At 43.6% G+C, this 17,249-nt stretch overlaps 1 protein-coding gene across 1 annotated transcript in view; it reads right to left on the reverse strand.

Moving 5' to 3' along the window:
• The window catches only part of AXDND1 (axonemal dynein light chain domain containing 1), a 47,420-nt gene that overhangs the window by 6,135 nt on the left and 24,036 nt on the right, over nucleotides 1-17,249 (reverse strand). The window contains exons 14-22 of the mRNA XM_028530917.2: nucleotides 16,386-16,458; nucleotides 14,349-14,583; nucleotides 12,388-12,589; nucleotides 11,246-11,339; nucleotides 8,553-8,752; nucleotides 7,632-7,728; nucleotides 3,601-3,711; nucleotides 2,050-2,160; nucleotides 342-446 (exon numbers count right to left, since the gene is read on the reverse strand). Of these exons, the coding sequence (XP_028386718.1) occupies nucleotides 342-446; nucleotides 2,050-2,160; nucleotides 3,601-3,711; nucleotides 7,632-7,728; nucleotides 8,553-8,752; nucleotides 11,246-11,339; nucleotides 12,388-12,589; nucleotides 14,349-14,583; nucleotides 16,386-16,458 (1,228 nt within the window). The remainder of the gene's footprint in view (nucleotides 1-341; nucleotides 447-2,049; nucleotides 2,161-3,600; nucleotides 3,712-7,631; nucleotides 7,729-8,552; nucleotides 8,753-11,245; nucleotides 11,340-12,387; nucleotides 12,590-14,348; nucleotides 14,584-16,385; nucleotides 16,459-17,249) is intronic.

The raw sequence follows: 17,249 nt of genomic DNA on the forward strand, positions 1-17,249 counted from the left end.
GAAGGGTAAACATGTTTGTTTAATAAATCAGGTATCAAGGAAATTATATTTACTTTAATACTTTATTTCACATACCACTGCAAAATCCAGTATGATCTTTCATTCAATAGGGGACTTTACATATATTGAGGCAGTAAAAACATGGGGGGAAAACCCTCCTAACATGGTCCTAGAACCTTCTGTGGAGGAATTTTAATTCTGTTTTCCTGTTGAGTTTCCATAGCCACCGCCTAAAGGTTTCCAATTTCCCAATAATTCTAGGTTACAGGTATGTGCTTATCACAGCTGGCAACAGAATCTGCCCAATGAATATATTGAAAAATTGGGTTGCAGCTACATACCCAGGTAGATAATAAATCTTGTCCAAACAGAGGCCTGGAGTGAATATTTTCATCTTCTCCAATGAACCGAATGAGTTTTTCCTGCTCCGTGGATGTTGACGGTTTCTAGGGCACACAGACACCGAGGGCCCATCAGTGAGCTGGCAGGGGACACCGTGGTGTGGCGAGTCACCTGGCCCCATGTCTGAAGCTTTTGTTTTCTATTTGCTTTAATTACTTAACAAACATTTTTTTGAAGACTCCCAGAAAACGCTGTGTGATAAATTAGTGGGGCTGAGGAAGCAGGGACAAGGGGGGACACCTGTGAGAACAGCGGGGCGGGTTTCCCGAGACCTCCGAACCCGCAGTGCAGTGAGAGAGACAGGCTGTGAAGTGCTCATGGTGTGTGTGGTGACTGTCAGCACAGAGGCGGGTATCAAGAGCTGTGTGTGCCCAGAAAAGGGCCCTCTACTCTGCCTAGACACTCGGGGAAGTTTCTACAGAGAAAATGACCTTTGAAAGATGAATGAAGGGGAGTTTGTGACTAGAGAGGAAATGGCCTGATCGAAGGCCACAGACGGAGGAAAAAGGATGATACGTTACAGACTGAAAAGGTACGACAGAATTTGCTTTACAGCTATTTCGTGCCTTCTATATGCAAGCACTGGGCCATCAATAAAACAACAGAAAATGCTGGTCCAAAGAGGCCTGGGTGTTATACAACACTCTTGTCCTGTTGTCCTGCGTGGACAGGGGGTGGAGGACCTGGGTCAGAACCTGGGGTCATGCCCGCCGTGCCGACAGTCAAACTATTCACAGAGAAGAAACATCAGGCAAGTGGGTTAAGACAGAATAAAGAGCGTGAGGGGGTCAGGACGAGTTCTGAAAGCCGAAGACAGTGTTCACTGCGGGAATGAACAAGGGCTCTTCGCCAGACTTCTCTGGGTCTGAGTGTGGGCTCTGCTACTCACGGGTATGTGATTTGGGGTAAGACAGTCAACCACGCTGACTGTGAGTTTTCTCGCACTGTGAGGTCACATGTGTGCAGCATACAGCTTATGGCAGGCACTCAGTAACTGGTCATCATCGTTGTATTTCTGTTATTAGTACGATTGCCCCAGGAACAGTTATTACTAATAATGCCCCAGCAGGGGTGCAGACAGGGTAAGAGAGAGAGAGAGATGGAGATGGGCCTGGGAGGAGGGAGGAGAGGCAGCTCGGAATGGGGGCTGAAGAAGTGGAGACGTAGAGTTTGCGCTGCTACTGACAGAACCCACAGCGAGGAGACGAGGTGACAGCATCCAGGTGAGAGGCAATGGGAGCGTAGCTGTGAGTGAGGCTAATGGAAATGGCTGGATTTAGAAAGGACAAAGGACACCCCTTAGAAAATTGAGAGGTAAATGTGTCTACAGATATGGTTAAATTTGTATGAAGTTAAAGAGTTTACTCCAGACGATCTATTTTTATTTTCAACAGTACATATGTAAGTTCTTTAAAAAGATAGTACTATGAGCCCCTGGCTGGCGTGGCTCAGTGGATTGAGCTTGGGCTGCAAACCAAAGTGTCGCAGGTTCGATTCCCAGTAAGGGCACATGCCTGGGTTGCAGACCATGGCCCCCAGCTACCACACATTGATGTTTCTCTCTCTCTCTCTTTCTCCCTCCCTTCCCTCTCTAAAAACAAATAAATAAAGTCTTAAAAAAAAAAAGATAGTACTAAGTAATCTTACTTCTGCTTTCTCTTCTTCTGGTCCTTTCTCAACTTTCTTATCCTCCTTACTTTCTTTTTCATCCTCTTCAAAATGTATGTCTGTTTCAGACTCAGATTCTTTTATAATTTCCTATGAGATAAAATAATGTTATAATTATAGCTGAGTGTATACAAATATTTTAGTGCTATATTAGCAATTATTTATTCAAAAATACTTAAAGGGCACGAATCCTGCAACAGATCCTTATGCTAGTAATAAGGATACAAAGGTTATTAAGAATGGTCCCTGCTCTTAAGAAGTTTATAATTGAGTGGCCCAGAAAATGCTACAAATACACATAGTCAAATAGTAGAAATACCTAATTTTGATCTGGTAGTGGATGGGGGTAAAAGAGAGGGTTGGCCAGGCAGGTTTCCTGAAGAAGACAATGTCTGTGTTTCCTCTCGAAGGGAGGGTAAAGGAGAACCAGGAGGTACAGGGAGGGGGAAGACACCGGAGGCACGGGGCTGGCTCCGAGGAGAGAAGAACTGTGTCCAACAGGGCGGGGACTTAGGGGCAGGTAGAGCAGAGCACAGCGCGTCACGTCAGGAAGGCTGGACTTTATCCTGAAGGTGAGGAGAGATCAATCCATTCATGGATATGTTTTATATTTTAAACAATCACTCTAGCAATAGGAAAGTAGATTTAAAAAGGAGGAAGAAGATTGGGGGAGAGAGAGAGAGAGAGAAGGAAGGAGGAAGAGAAGAACAGGGAGAGAGGAGAAAGACAAGAGGAGGCAAAGAACAGCACAGGGTTGTAGGGACGAAGAGGATAAGGATTCAAGAGATATTCAGGAAGCAACTCTTAGTGGTTGATGGATTGATTGATTGATTGATTGGATGGACATGGCATGGCTAGGAAAAGGGAGCATCTTGAATGACACCTGGTTTATGGTTAAGGTTACTCCAGAGATGATCATGAGATTCACAGAGATAATAAACAAAGTTGGATAAGCAGGTTTGGGAAGACAGATGAGATCAGACTAGACTGTGTGGGTCTGAGGTGCTCCTAAGACATCCAAGTGCAAGTATCTGGTGAGTAGCAGAATATCTGAAGTCTAGACAGAGGGATCTGGTTAAAGCCAAGAAGGTAAATGACGTCACCAAAGAAGAACCCATGAAGTGAGTAGAGGATGAGGCCTTAGAACAGGAACCTAGCACACCAGGGGCTGGAGAAGAAAGAGGAACCTGCACAGGAGGCCCGAAGTTGCCTCGGACGTAAGAAGAGACTCCAAGGACATTCACTGGGTAACGTTGCTGACCCCTTATCTGTTAAAATACAGGAAGAAGAGCCCTGGCTGCCATAGCTCAGTGGATTGAACTCGGGCTGCGAACCAAAGTGTCGCAGGTTCGATTCCCAGTCAGGGTACATGCCTGGGTTGCAGGCCAGGACCCCCAGCAACCACACATTGATGTTTCTCTCCCTCTCTCTCTCTCCCTCGCTTCCCTCTCTAAAAATAAATAAAAATAAAATCTTAAAAAAATACAGGAAAAACCTGAATCATAATCAGTGCCGGCGCAGGGCACATACCTCTTCTTCAAGTAGGTTCGCCTTTTCTTCATAGGTCAGTAACTTGATGCGTTTGCCTTTCATCTGACCGAGGAGCTGGGAACACGTGGTGATCCACTCATAACATTCTCTCTAATAAGAGATAAAAAGATTACTACTAAGCAGAAAAAAATCAGATCGTTTACTCACTCACCCCTATCGAGGAACTGCTGAATACAAGTATAGCTCCATTCAATGAACATTGCATCACCCCAGTTCACAGGTGCGTGCAGGAGTGATTTCCTGTGAATACAGACCTAGAATCTACCATTGCTCATCGACACTGTTATAATGGAACAAGGTGCAGTTAAGTGTCATGAAATCAGACGCAGAGACATAGTTGGATTTACCATGGGCAAACGGTCTGCCCCAACAAATGTGCAGCCGACCAGGTCAACTGTGATCACTTAACCTAACAATAAAAATAGCAACACTTAACATGGCACTTAATTATGTGTCAGACTTTCCTAAGCATCGTGCGTATATTAACTCATTTGATCCTCCATATGAAATATGTCCTATTATTTTTAAGGTATAACTGAAATAACATTATACTGGTTTCAGGTATATAGTATAATTAATATTTATAAATATTACCAAATGATCACCATAATAAATCCAGTTAACATTTCTCAGCATAGTTACAAAATTTATTTTCTTGTGATGAGAACTGAGATATATACTATTATTATCCTCATTTTTTTTAGATGAAGAAATTAAGGAAGAGAATAGTTGAGTATCTTGTTCAAGGTCCTATATGTATTTAAACATGGACCTGGGATTCCAACCCAGGTGGCCTGGGCTCTGAACCCCTACAAAAATATTACCCCGTCCCCAACCAAGCAAATGAATAAAGATTTGAAGCAGTGTCTTAGAAAAGGCGCTCGCTCCGTATCTATTGAGGTACAGAACAGTCTTCAGCACCAAAGTGAGTAGTAAAACTACATTTACTTTACCAGCATCTCCTAACAGCTAAGATCTGGCTCCAGTGTTTAAAACCTTCCTTATTAGCAAGTAAAAGCAGAGGGAACTCATAAACTACCTTCTCGGGGGAAGGAGATCCAGTCACTTTACCCAACAAAATACTGTTCCGTGTGGTGAACTAATGACCCACCATAGGTCCTTAATGTCAACCATAAAAAACAGTAATAGGTCTTATATTTTTCTTGTTATTAGACTTATTTTTAATTCTGGAATTATTATGAAATTCCAGAACTAAAAGGTTTTAGAAATCAAATCCAAACCCTTACGTTGTAGACAAGAAAACTGAAATCTAAAGAGGAAAAGTGAGTTTGCCACAGCTTCGTCCATGTCATTAATAAGTTTAAATTCTAAAGGGTTAGGGTGATGTCTTATCACAGAAGGGATCAAACAAGGAATGTGAAAGTAATGGCTTCTAGTCTTAAATTCACTTCACTAGCTGCGACTTCTTGAGTAAAGTCCTAATAGTCTTCGTCTGCTAAAAGCAGATGAAGTGGTTGGTTTATTCCAGGGGACCCCATGCAGTGGGCAACTGGTAACAACCATCTTGGGGAGGGGAGCCCTAATTTACAGCATTTGCTAATTCCCACGGTCACTCGCCGCGGCAAGTTCAATGACGCTCAGCAGCTCGCCCGGCCCTGCGGGGTGTGGAGCCGGCCAACGGTGTGCAGGGCCAGCTCTGCGGGCCACTGAGAGTGGACCACGCCTCTGTCCCTGAGGATCCTTCTGGCGACAAAACTTGATGCACACAGTATTTAACTTGCTACATTGTCCCTAGAATAAAACATTAGTTAGTTCTGAAAACAGTAATGATATTTTTCAAGTTTTATTTCTTCACAGTTAATTCGTCATTCAGGAGAAACTTCTGCAGTTGAACTTGCACTTGTCAAAGAGATCCTAGTCATTTTCTTACAAACGTCTAAGGCATTGAAAATACTGTCATAAGACTTCTGATGGGAGAAAAAATCAGTAGGGCTTTTTTTTTTTTTGGTAAAATTTCACAGTAATCTACAGAGTTAAGCAAGTTTTCTTTCAAAACCTTCAACATCACCTTTGACCAGCCGTAGACCAGGATAGCTTGGTTGCTAAGCAATGCATGTAGATCTCCTTCCATCAGTAATCTTATTTAATGCTGATAAAGTCCGATTCGGGGCTGTGTTAATAAATGCTTCCGGTGGGAAGTAAAAGGGCTAAAATTCATGTCCGGGACGAAGGAGGGTTTAGGAAGCAAAGGACAGTCCTTTGTGTTAGGCCTGCTGCAGCGGATCAAAAGCAGGAGGAAGACAAGACTGTTGAGATGCGGTGTTTCATAGGGTGCCAGTGGGGAGACTAGGGTGGTAACATAGTGAAAGAGCCCATCATCCCCAGGTACCCCCCAAAAGGGCGGGAAAGCTGGGACTCCCCTGAGTGCATCTGCTGGAACACTGTAAGAGGCAGGTCCCCAGCACTCCTCTTCAAAGTCACCTTTTGGGGGGCCCAATCCTGAAACGGGCAACAGCACTTGGGTGACATAAGAAGGTTACTGCAGCCCAGGGTGGATGGCAGGGCCTTAATGAATCATTCCGGCCAGCGTTGGAAAAGAGTAGCGTGGAGGGAGTCAGCGGCAGCCGGAAGTGAGTGTAAAGGCCTCCAAGCACGAAGTCCTCTCTTTTCCATCACGGTGGGTAATCCTTTGGTAATGAGAGGAGGTATTTCCTTTCCATACGTCCTCAGCATTGTCGGGGGTTGGTCAGTGTGTGTCTTTTTACCAGTCTTGGCCCACTGAGGGTTCTCTCAGAGATCCTCCAAAGTAGCTGTCATTTACTCAGATTGTGACCAAACTCCCAGAGCACCAGTGACTCTAATTCTAGATGCCTGGAACTGTGTAGATGGTCCACCTAAAGCACTTGAAAAAAGTCACCTGTCTGTTTACTGGGGGGCTAAGTTTCTAGGTTGTGAGGGGCTGGTTTACGGTGCAGAGGTCCTAGTCTGCTCTTGGATGCCAGGACTCTGACGTAGTGTTTCCAAGCCTCAAATGAAGCCCTAATGACAAGCAATTCCTATTCCCAAGTGCAGCAGTTGGTGAGCAGAGACCAGCTTCTTTCAGAAATGGGAAGAGGAGCAAGGTTCTCTAGAACTGAATCCTCTTGGAAAATAGCCTCCGGCGCTGATCCGTAGCTCCGAAGTGTGAGGTCAGGCCGAGGCAGCAGAAGCCAGGGTCAGGTGAGAATGTGAACAGGGTCATGGGTTACTGGACTGCCTCCGTGGTGATGGGCCACTAGACAGACCCCAGGGCTTTCTGAAGAAGCAATTTAGGCAGTTGTGGTGGAAGACTCGGGCAGGAACTGTGGGTAAGCGATCAAACTCCGAAAGATTCTTCCTTAAGAGTCCTCCCACTCCAGAATCCTGCTCAGCACCACGCAACTCTCATTTATGGCAAAGGAATCCCCCCAAAATATTAGACTGTGGGAAACCATCATTGATGTTATCCAAACAGCAGTCTAGTAGGTTGGCGATCTGTTCTTCTTCAAACACTAGCATGGGACTGGGGCGGCACGAGCCACAAGCGTCACGGTTCACCCACATGCGACAAGGCCCCTCTGGAGGTCCGCCTTCCGCTCTCCACTGTGTGGGGCACGGACGAAGCCATGGGAGTCCCAGAGTTTGATGTCATAAAGACCGCTGTCCCTAAGAGGTTGTCCAGGAGATCAGGGGAGGATGGTAGCAGTCAAGGACGGGGATGAATGTAAAATTAAGAAAACCCTAACAAAGCAGGGGCTAGCCTAAAATGTCTGCTCAAAACAAAACAAAAGTGCCCTGGCTGGTGTAGCTCAGTGGATTGAGTGCGGGCTGTGAACCCAAGCATCACAGGTTCGATTCCGAGCCAGGGCACATGCCTGGTGTTGCAGGCCATGGCCCCCAGCAACCGCACATTGATGTCTCTCTCTCTGTCTCTCTCTCTCTGTTTCTCTCTCTTTCTCCCTCCCTTCCCTCTCTAAAAGTAAAAAAAAAAAAAAAAAAAAAAAAAAGTGAGAGGAAGACAGAGCGATTACCTTCATTGCATTTAGATCGTGAAGTTCCTTAGTAGAATATTTTTGTACGTTGCTGGCTATACTCAGAGCCGTAGCTGTTACCATCCCTTTGCAGCAACTGGGGGAGAAGCACACACACACAGCACGGCCTGTCAGTGCTGGCTCCTCCCCTGAGTGTCTTCAGTCCAGACACAGGGGAAGTTTCCCGTAGTAATGCAGCCACTGACTCGCCCCAGAGTACCAACCGTCTCTCGGTCTCTCACAGTCGTCCTCCCCTCCCCTCCCCTCCTCTCACTCTTGACCGCTGGTAACACTGAATGGATATGAAGGGGCAAGTGGCTAGATTACAAAAGCTACTTCCCAGATTTGAAGTAATCATAATGGTGGTGTGCTTACTAGTTAACCATTTACATTTTTTTTTCAGACCTCAGCTTTATTTGGTGAGAATCCTCTAGATTTCCAGATATAAGGGTTTTTTAAAAAATCTTTTTGTTTGTTTGTTTGTTTTTAGAGATGTTTTGGTCAGTGTTTAATGAAATGAAAGTATGCATTCCGTTTTGCATGAAATTTACACCAGAAATGGCAAGCTCATTCACAAATGCCCCCAGCCTGTGCAAAAGTGCAAGGCGTGTCTCACTTATTTAAGTGAAGTGGGTCCTTTTCTGTTTTTTAACTAATCCGCACTCTCACATCCTCACATACTTCCCATCCTGGCCACACCAACATTGTTTCCAAAAGAATGCTAAGGCCATTGGGAAAACTCGGAAACCGCATCTCCCACTGGGCAGTGCCAACAATGGTTTTAAAACCGAACTAGTACTTCTTTCAAAGTTCTAAAGCAATTCCTTATTGCTGCTACTTAACTGTCTTCCTCTCCTCTGCTTGATGCCACAAATGTATCTTCAAAAGGGCAGGATTAAAAAAAAAACAACGGAGTTTTACCTGTTCAAATAACGGGAGTATTTGGACAACTTTTTTGCCAGGGCGACTGCGTCGAGCTCCAAGTTTGCAACGTTTATGTCGTGCTTCTTAGCTCTCGCCTCCTCCAGCCCTGGGAGAAGGTCCTGGTCAGGAAAGTCGGGCACCATCACTATCAGCAGGCGCACCATCCACTGGATCATAGATATATGCAATTCATCCACCTGTTAAAAAGTAGCCATAACACAAATGGCCCATTTTAAGTAAATCAAACAGTAAAAAACCAGGCCAAACTTAAAACTAGAAATGATCATACCTGTGTCTATTTTCAACACTAATATCATTCATTCTTAATGAAATTAAATCATCACTACTCAGCTGGATAATCATATATATATATATATATATATATATTTATATATTTTTTTTCCTTCTCACTATACTACACTAACTTGTCTTAGTTTGGTCAAGGGTATTAAAGCCACAGTTCCCAAATTGTACACCAAGGCATCCTAGGACTCCACAGTGAATTCTCAAGGATCCCATAAGATTTTAAATTCTTTTTTTAAATCCTCACCCAGGGATATTTTTATTGATTTTGAGAGAGATGAGAGAGAAACACTGAGTGCTTGCCCCCTGTACACACCCCAACCAGGGATGAAACCTGCAACCTCTTGGTGTACGGGCCGGCGCTCCAACCACCTGAGCTGCCTGACCAGGATGGGATTTTAAACTCTTGAGGGAAATACAGCACGTGTCAGGCACAACATGAAGCTGATACAGTTCACCGCTTCAACATTAGATGCACTATACCGCTTTTCACGACATCACATCTGTGCCAAGCTGGTTTTATGGGTGGTCGTGTGGTAAAAACAAGTGCTGCGTAAAAACCAAAGTGAAACAGGAGACGAGGACGGCAACATCCCATCCGATGTCCGGGTTAGAGAAGTTATACAGGGCCCAAGTTCATACATCCCTTAGGGATTCTGATTGAGGGGGGAAAAAAGGGTTTTTTCCCCCAATGTTTGTATATGTACAAAGGTAAACTAAGACATTAAATTTTTGAAAGTTTATTTCGGCAAGCAATAATTCCAATTAAGCAACATGAAAGCTGAAAAATTGTTGGAGGAGCTCAGGGGACAGGGGAGAGATTTTTACAGAGAAGATGCTGAAGTAAAGCAACTATTTGTCTGTAATCATTTAAACATTTGCCTTATTTGGGAACAGTTAGTTATTTGGCTGTTATGATCATTATTCTTTTTTTGATAGTGATTCTTGGGTTTCGTTTTTTCACATGTGGGAAAGTCCAGTTGACTGCTTATGGTCAGAACCTTCTGGAACTTCTCTTTCATGGACACGGCTGCACTGGCTCTGGCCTCGGCTCATTCCCACGGGCCACCAGAGGCTGTGGAGCAACCTCAGTGCCATGACCTCCATGTTTTAACTTTTTAAAACATTTCTTGCTTTTTCCAAACAGTTACTAAATCGTTAGGACATGAACACTTAGTGAGTCGTTTGAACACAACTACTTACTTAATAAACCGAGCTGGGCAGCATTTCTTTCGGCTGAAATGTACGAAAGTGCTGGGGCACACAGGGTACCATTAAAAGAGAAAGTGTGAGGACCCCTGGATTAGGGCATCTGCTCAGGCCAGGCACCAGAAACAAAATGCAAAAACCTTTATGAACTATGGATGGCGAACACACCACTCGCTGCGAATGCCCAGCCCCGTTCTCTGTTTGGTGAGTTCTTAAGTGTTCTTCGAGGCCTCCGTGTGATCTGCTCTGAGGTCGTCCCCTCCCTATGTTTCTACAGTGCCTTGTACATTTCTCTGTCTTAATTGTTTGCACGTCTGGAATGCTCATCCTTACTTCATTCAACAAATATCTGTTGAGCCCCACTGCGACAGGCCCTCTGCTCCCCTTTTTAAATTAATGTAGATGGTCTTTGAAATCACAGAAATTTCTCCCAATCCTGGATCCATATGCCCAGTCTTAATATATTTGCTCCTCAACTCTTAGTGTCTTTATATGTATTTATAATGTGCTCACAGGCTGTGATATAAAGTAATGCTGCATAAGTAGCAATCCCCCATCACTGATGAACTCTGCCTTTTGGATTCCTAAGGTAAGCAATATTAAAATGAATTAAATGTATTTAATCACATTAAGTCTGCTTATAAGATGTGTTTCCTGTGCAGAATCAGATTATAATTAAGACCAGGAGGTGAGAGTAAACACAATAAACGGAGTCATCCTTTGCAAGTTACTTCACGTTGTGCCGATTAAGACGTCCATGGGCACAGCTGTTCAGAACCACAGAACTGCTCTCTTTGCTCTAACAAGCATAGACCAACAGTATTCTGGCATCTTCCCTCTCCCCCCAGTCACATGTTTTTGTCACCCCTTCAGCCAGTCCGGGCCACCAACAGAAATCCTTAAAATGGCCGCATCCCTATTAAGGAGGAAAATGTCAATATACCAAGTAAAGAGCAAAGACAATAATTAGAACTCAAACGTGTTGGGTCATCTCTGAAACTTCATTCCACAGGTCGGAAGTAGGAACATTTGCATTCAAATCATTTAGTAATTATCTAAGTTTCCATTTCTGCCCTCCCAATCTCCTGCTTTAATTGCATAGGTATGACCTGATTTTTCCTTAAAGAAACCTCCTAGCCGGGACAAAATTAATCTCACAGATTCCTACTGGTACATACGTGGCGCTGAAGTTCGATGTTACCATTGTTAATCTCGTTGCCTATTTTCAAATGCCATTGTTGAATCATGTTAAATATATGTGCTTCAAGTGCCCTGAAGGAAAAATTAAGTAAAATAAAGATAAATGACTTACTTAGAGTATTAAAGTAACTATAATTAAATGAAAGGGGTTTTCTTTAGGTGGGCCTAGGAAACCAGGCGTTGACACCTGTTTGAGAACTCGGGGAAGGTGAATGAAAGCCTTGGTTTTTCTGGCACATCGGCTAACTCGCTGACGTGGCCTTCTAACACCAATAGCGACTGGGCATGGCGTTCTTTGGACAACGCAGGTCTTGCCTTCAGTGTAAGGTCTTGCCTCTCTACTGTAAAAACTCACACTTACACACTTTCTATTCACTTCTAGACTGAGGAGACCAGAAAGTGAGAAGAATGAATTTCTAAATTCTCTCAAGAGATCAGCTTCCACCACGACAGTGGGAGGAGCAAAACTGACTACTGACCCCTTCCACACTGGGAAGGAAGGGAGGGAGGGAGGGAGGGGAGAGAGAGAGAGAGAGAGAGAGAAGGAGAAAGAAAGAAAGAAAGAAAGAAAGAAAGAAAGAAAGAAAGAAAGAAAGAAAGAAAGAAAGAAAGAAGGAGGAAGGGAGGGAGGGAGGAGGAAGGAAGGAGGAGGGAGGAAGGGAGAAAAGAGAGAGAGCGGAAAGAAAGAAAGAAAGAGAGAAAGAAAGAAAGAGAGAGAGAAGGAGGGAGGGAAGGAGGAAGGAAGGAAGGAAGAAAACATTGAAAGCCTCTGGAAATGGTCCTAAGAACAAACAGCAAATGAAGAAACATCTATTCAAGACAACCTGTGAAGATTCAGTAAGAAAGGCCAAGAGTCTGTAGCATCCGAACCAAGGCTACGCCCTCTCTTCCCCTTCCCAGCTCGGCGAGGCAGAAACTCCACTGTGGACTCCTGTGGTCACGGACCCAGGGCTCTGCACCCTCCGGCTCCCAGTCAGAGGGCTGTCTTCCTGGGAGGAACAGGGCTTCAAGGTTTCCCGTCTGACCCCCGCTACCTGTTGCTGAGGCTAGGTACTGAGAAAATGCAGTTGAGGAGTGGAGATTCCCTTCTCCTGCCCGGCAGAGAGCTCCGGGAACTTACGAGCCAGTATCCATGTCTAAGCTCTGGGGAACAATGCCAATGCTGTCCAACAATGCCTGCAAATGGATTTTCATCTCATTGATTTTTTCGTCAAATCCTTCCCATTCTCCAGGAAACGTTTCAGGGAACTCAATGAAGCTTTCCAACTTGAAACAACAGAAGTCCATAGAACTAATCAAATTTGCAAAAAGTCTACAGACACCTTAACAAGTGAGAAAAGCATTAACTGTTAGAAGTATTTGTAAGTTTACTATTTCAATAATAAGTCATAAAAACTAACGGGCAGGGACATATCTTTTTTCACCTTTTTATTATCCTACAGGCTGCTTAGCAGAACACCATGGAAAGAGTAGCTCCTAAATAAATGTGTAGTGAACAAACACGGTATCATCAGTGCTTTTCTGCCTGTTGGACTATTTCTTGATTGCGGCTCATACGCTACGTTTCCTGTCAGCGCAGCAGAGGACCAAATGCATTAAACCTACAAACTAGGAACCACAGTTCTCTGTCCAAGGCAGGAATTCATTGAGTCTTTCTGTTAAGAAGACGATGATGATGAACAGGTTCTTCATGATTATAGGTGAGTTAATAAGAGAAATGAAAACCTACTTCTCGAATTATTTTTTAAGTCTCCGTTCAGGTTTTCACGAAGTTTACAGTTTAATCTGAGCCCGGATCGAATATGGAGCCCAATCTTTGAATGATTTCCTGTGAGATCACGACAAAGTAGCCTCTCTATTCCTTTATCTTATCTCACTTGCAAAATCAGAAGTAACAATGCTTCCGTCTAAGAGATATAGAAAGAGAAAAACTTGAAGAGCAAACTTTTTCTTACGTTTGACGAAGATATTATTTTCACTGCCTGATCAGTAAACTTTGATCTCTTGGGAGTATTCAAAATGATTATCATTTTGACTTCTCATTATTTTAAACCATTTGCTAACTCATTTTCCTCTGCCCGCTGTATGTGAGTACTGCCGTCTCATCCACCCCTGTACTACTGCTGCTACAGATAACTACGGCTGTGTTTTCCCATCCAGAGTCGTCTGATGTCACACCACAGCGGCAGTGCACGCATCAGGGTTGCCTGGGACACTTCACTGAGAAGGTCTAATTCTTAAGTAACATCTGACACAGTGACAAAAGCGCTTTGATGGAGTTTTAATATCCCTCATGGGTTTTGGAGGGTGCATTTTCTATTTCTCTCATGGCACAGGGGGATATTTGGTCACCCTACTGGGGAAATAAAATTGAAGTTCAAAACCTGCCGGAGAGCAGAAGCCCTGGGAAACGTACCCGGCTTTCACCCGGGACGCCTGAATCCCCAAGAGGCTGCCCCTTAGAGACAAGGGTGGAACAGGAAAAGGCCAGCCCTGCGAAGTCTGAGGCCACACTGCTCTTCAGCTCAGGCCCTGTTTGGGGTAAAATGGTCTGCCCCCCACCCTAAGTAACCTGCCAGAATAAAAAGTAAAATCATTCTTTTGAAATATAACACCATGCGGAATCTTAAATTGTCTCTAGACTTTCTCACTATGTCCAACATTAATCAAAAACACCCAGGAATATGAAAAGAATTGACTCAAAACCAAGACAAAATACGGACAATAAAACAAAACTCAGTACACCTGAAACTAAGGTACTACTATATGTCAACTATAATTGAAAAAATGGAGAAAAGACCTAGAAGAGAACCAGATGTCACCCAATTATCTGAAACTGACTGTAGAGATGGTTGCACACATCGATGGAAACATCAAAAATCATCAAATTGTTCACTTTAAATAGATGAATTATATTGCATGTGAATTACATCTCAATAAGTGATGCTCAAGGGTTTATTTTGCTATATTTCTAAAACTATATTCATGTGTTGTCTTGATTTTAAATGTTAACTGTATTGAAAGTAATTACTATTAAAATCCTTTATGTCAAGCAATCTAATTATCTTTTCTTTTTCTTACCATTTTCCCCATTCATTCTTATTTCAAATTCTTTGTAGAGTTTTTCTATGCATTTTGCAATTTCCTCCATCTCGTGATACTCTGGCGGCATGTCTCCCTCCATACTTATGTGGCGACGAAATATCGCAAGCCCGATATCTGTCCAGTTTTCCTGTAAGTATTTAATGATCTTGAGAGAATCATATTTGGACACTAGTATATCCCCAGTGTACTTGTCTCTGTCGTCACTCAGTATCTAGAGGATGAAAAGCGAGTCAAGAAATCAGCACATTATTCACTAATGATTTTATCAGTGTCGACCCACATCTTTACTTCAATTATTTTGGAGTTAAATGCCTTATTATTATTTGTTCATATCATTTCTTCATACAACATACACTTTATTTTCTAAATTAAAGTGAATTTAAATTAAGCTGATACCCAAAAAGATAATCCATACTTTACCAGGATGAAAATAATTATACTAAATATTCTACAGGCAAAAAGTTGGTGATAGTCAATTAAATCCCAGAGAGCTGAGCATGTTAAATTTGTATATGCCTTGGTATGGATATAGTACATCTACTTACACGGTCCCCACTAGACTGGGGAAGCTCCTAGAATATAATGGTTGTATTTTATTCACGTTTTATTTCTCTGTCTAACCCCAACACTTGACATATCAATAAACATGTATAGAAGAAACACAGTACAATTTACATATAAAGTTTGCCATTATACATGACTCAGACAATGGAACCATATCACCTACGTGCTAATAGGAGTGACCGGCACAGGGGAGTCGTGCTGCCGAGCACCAAGGGTAGGGTCTACGGAGTTGGGGGGACAAGGGCTCAAATTCTGATCCAGCCACTTGCCACTTACAGACGACTCAGGCAGGTCCCTGAACATGGCTGAGCCTCAGTTTCCCCACCTGTGAGACAGGGACCGTAACACCAGCGGCAAGTGGCTGCCACAAAGGGTAAGTAACACATGGGAAGCGCACTCAGCCAAACAGAGTAGGTGTTTAATGGATGAGAGTTATTATTCCTGCCAAGTAAAGAAGCATCATTTATTTCAGTTTTACCTATGCCATGTCAAAATCACCGGATAAACAGTAAAAAAAAGCCGCGAATGAGCCACACTGTGTGGAGGACGACAAACATCAACTCTGAGACTGGTCTGCTCGAGTCACTCCAGAAGAGACGACGGCTTCCTGGGTTCTGGGCGAGACTGCACGAGGTCCTACGCCTGACATTCACTTTGGAGGGATTTCAGAACCTATTTCCCTTTGTCAGACCACCGTAACATGATAGTAACTTGATCAATAAAACTTATTTGCCTAGCTCAGACACTTGTAAAAGATGCTATTAATAAACAGAATATAGTATAATGTATTCCCACAATGGAATGTGGAAATTAGTCTCACGAAAGGCCGAATCTAAATGATTCCACTTCCGTGAGGTGCCCAGAGAAGTCCAACGCGGCAAGTGGAGTGCGGTTGCCAGGGGCTGGGGAGGCGGAACGGCGTGTTAGTGTTGAACAGGCCGAGTTCCAGCTCCGGGCTGCAAAGTGGTGGACATGGGCGGTGGTGACGGTTGCCCCACCTGTTAGAGGGACTCAATGCCACCAAACGGTACACTTAAAATGACTAAAATGGTCAATTTTATGGTATGTACATTTTACCACAATTTTTCAAAAGATGTTATTGATTTTTAAAGTCCAATCTGTCCTTAAGACAAAAGCCAGGTATAGGAGAGGCACAAATGTCACTATGGTTGACAATTTGAGGAGAGAATCACAATGACTTTTCTTATCACCCAAATATCTTTTCCTTTTTTTTTTTTCTCCTGGCAGCCTAACTTTATTTGACCCCAAAACCTAAATTAGAACTGAAAATAAAATATTGAAGGATATTGTAAAAACCCCTGTAGTCTTGCTGTTTCCTTCGTCTGTCACAAAACTTAGCATGGAATTTTCAAAGGTTGAGATGTGCTCAGATGGAGGTGAGGGGTGGCACGTACTTTGACTACCATGTTGTTTATTAGAAAGTCTTACCTTTAGCCACTGCTGGAAGTCTGGAATAAGTAGGTCTACATTTTCTTTTTTAGGGGATGAAATGTGTTTTTTCCTGAAAGGAGGAAAAAGACAAAGAGCAGGGTCTCAGAACAGGGAATAAAGAAAGGAAATTGCAAATCCATACACTATGTGACAATATTATGTTTTTCCCTAATGGTGTTCAGACCTGCCTTCCAGGTTCGGCCCCTCTTCCAATAGGCAATCATCTTTAGATTCACAAACAAAAACACACATTCAGACCCTGGTCAGGCCTGAGTAACCATGGGACGGGGTCAGAGGCCATAACAGAATGGAAAGGGTGGTTACTGGGTCTTCGGCATCCCACGTTAGAACACCATGAGAATGGTTCCTGCTGAAACAACTGTCAAAACAATATATGAATAGAAAGGAAGCCTCATGAGCAGTTAAGGTCAAGAGCCCCGACGTCTGGGAAGAACGTTTCCTTTGATATCTCTGAAGTCTCATGAGAAGAAAGCACTTGAAAAGAAGTTCCTAAAGAGAAAGGGAGAAGAGAACCATCGCCATCCGCGCCGAGAGTCACCGAATGGGAAGGGCGGCGGCAACCAGCCCGGCTGCGTGCGCTCCAGCGTGGAACTTCCACCTCTGCTGCCTGGGAGACCTCTCGGAGGATATGAAACACTGAAACCACTGTTCTCAGAGTTTGAAATGGAAATGGTACCTAAACGTGTTGAGTGCAGCCTGCATTCAGGGCGTCCATCCCCACAAAATTGGGCTGAGACTTGGTCCTTCAGCCGAGACTCGCCTACTTTATAGGCAGCCTCTTCCATTGTCAGGTTTCTCTACTACACGGCCCGAGAGCCAATCAAAACCAAGCTCCTTAAA

The sequence above is a fragment of the Phyllostomus discolor genome, chromosome 14 (assembly GCF_004126475.2).
Source record: "Phyllostomus discolor isolate MPI-MPIP mPhyDis1 chromosome 14, mPhyDis1.pri.v3, whole genome shotgun sequence".
Lineage (NCBI taxonomy): Eukaryota > Metazoa > Chordata > Mammalia > Chiroptera > Phyllostomidae > Phyllostomus > Phyllostomus discolor.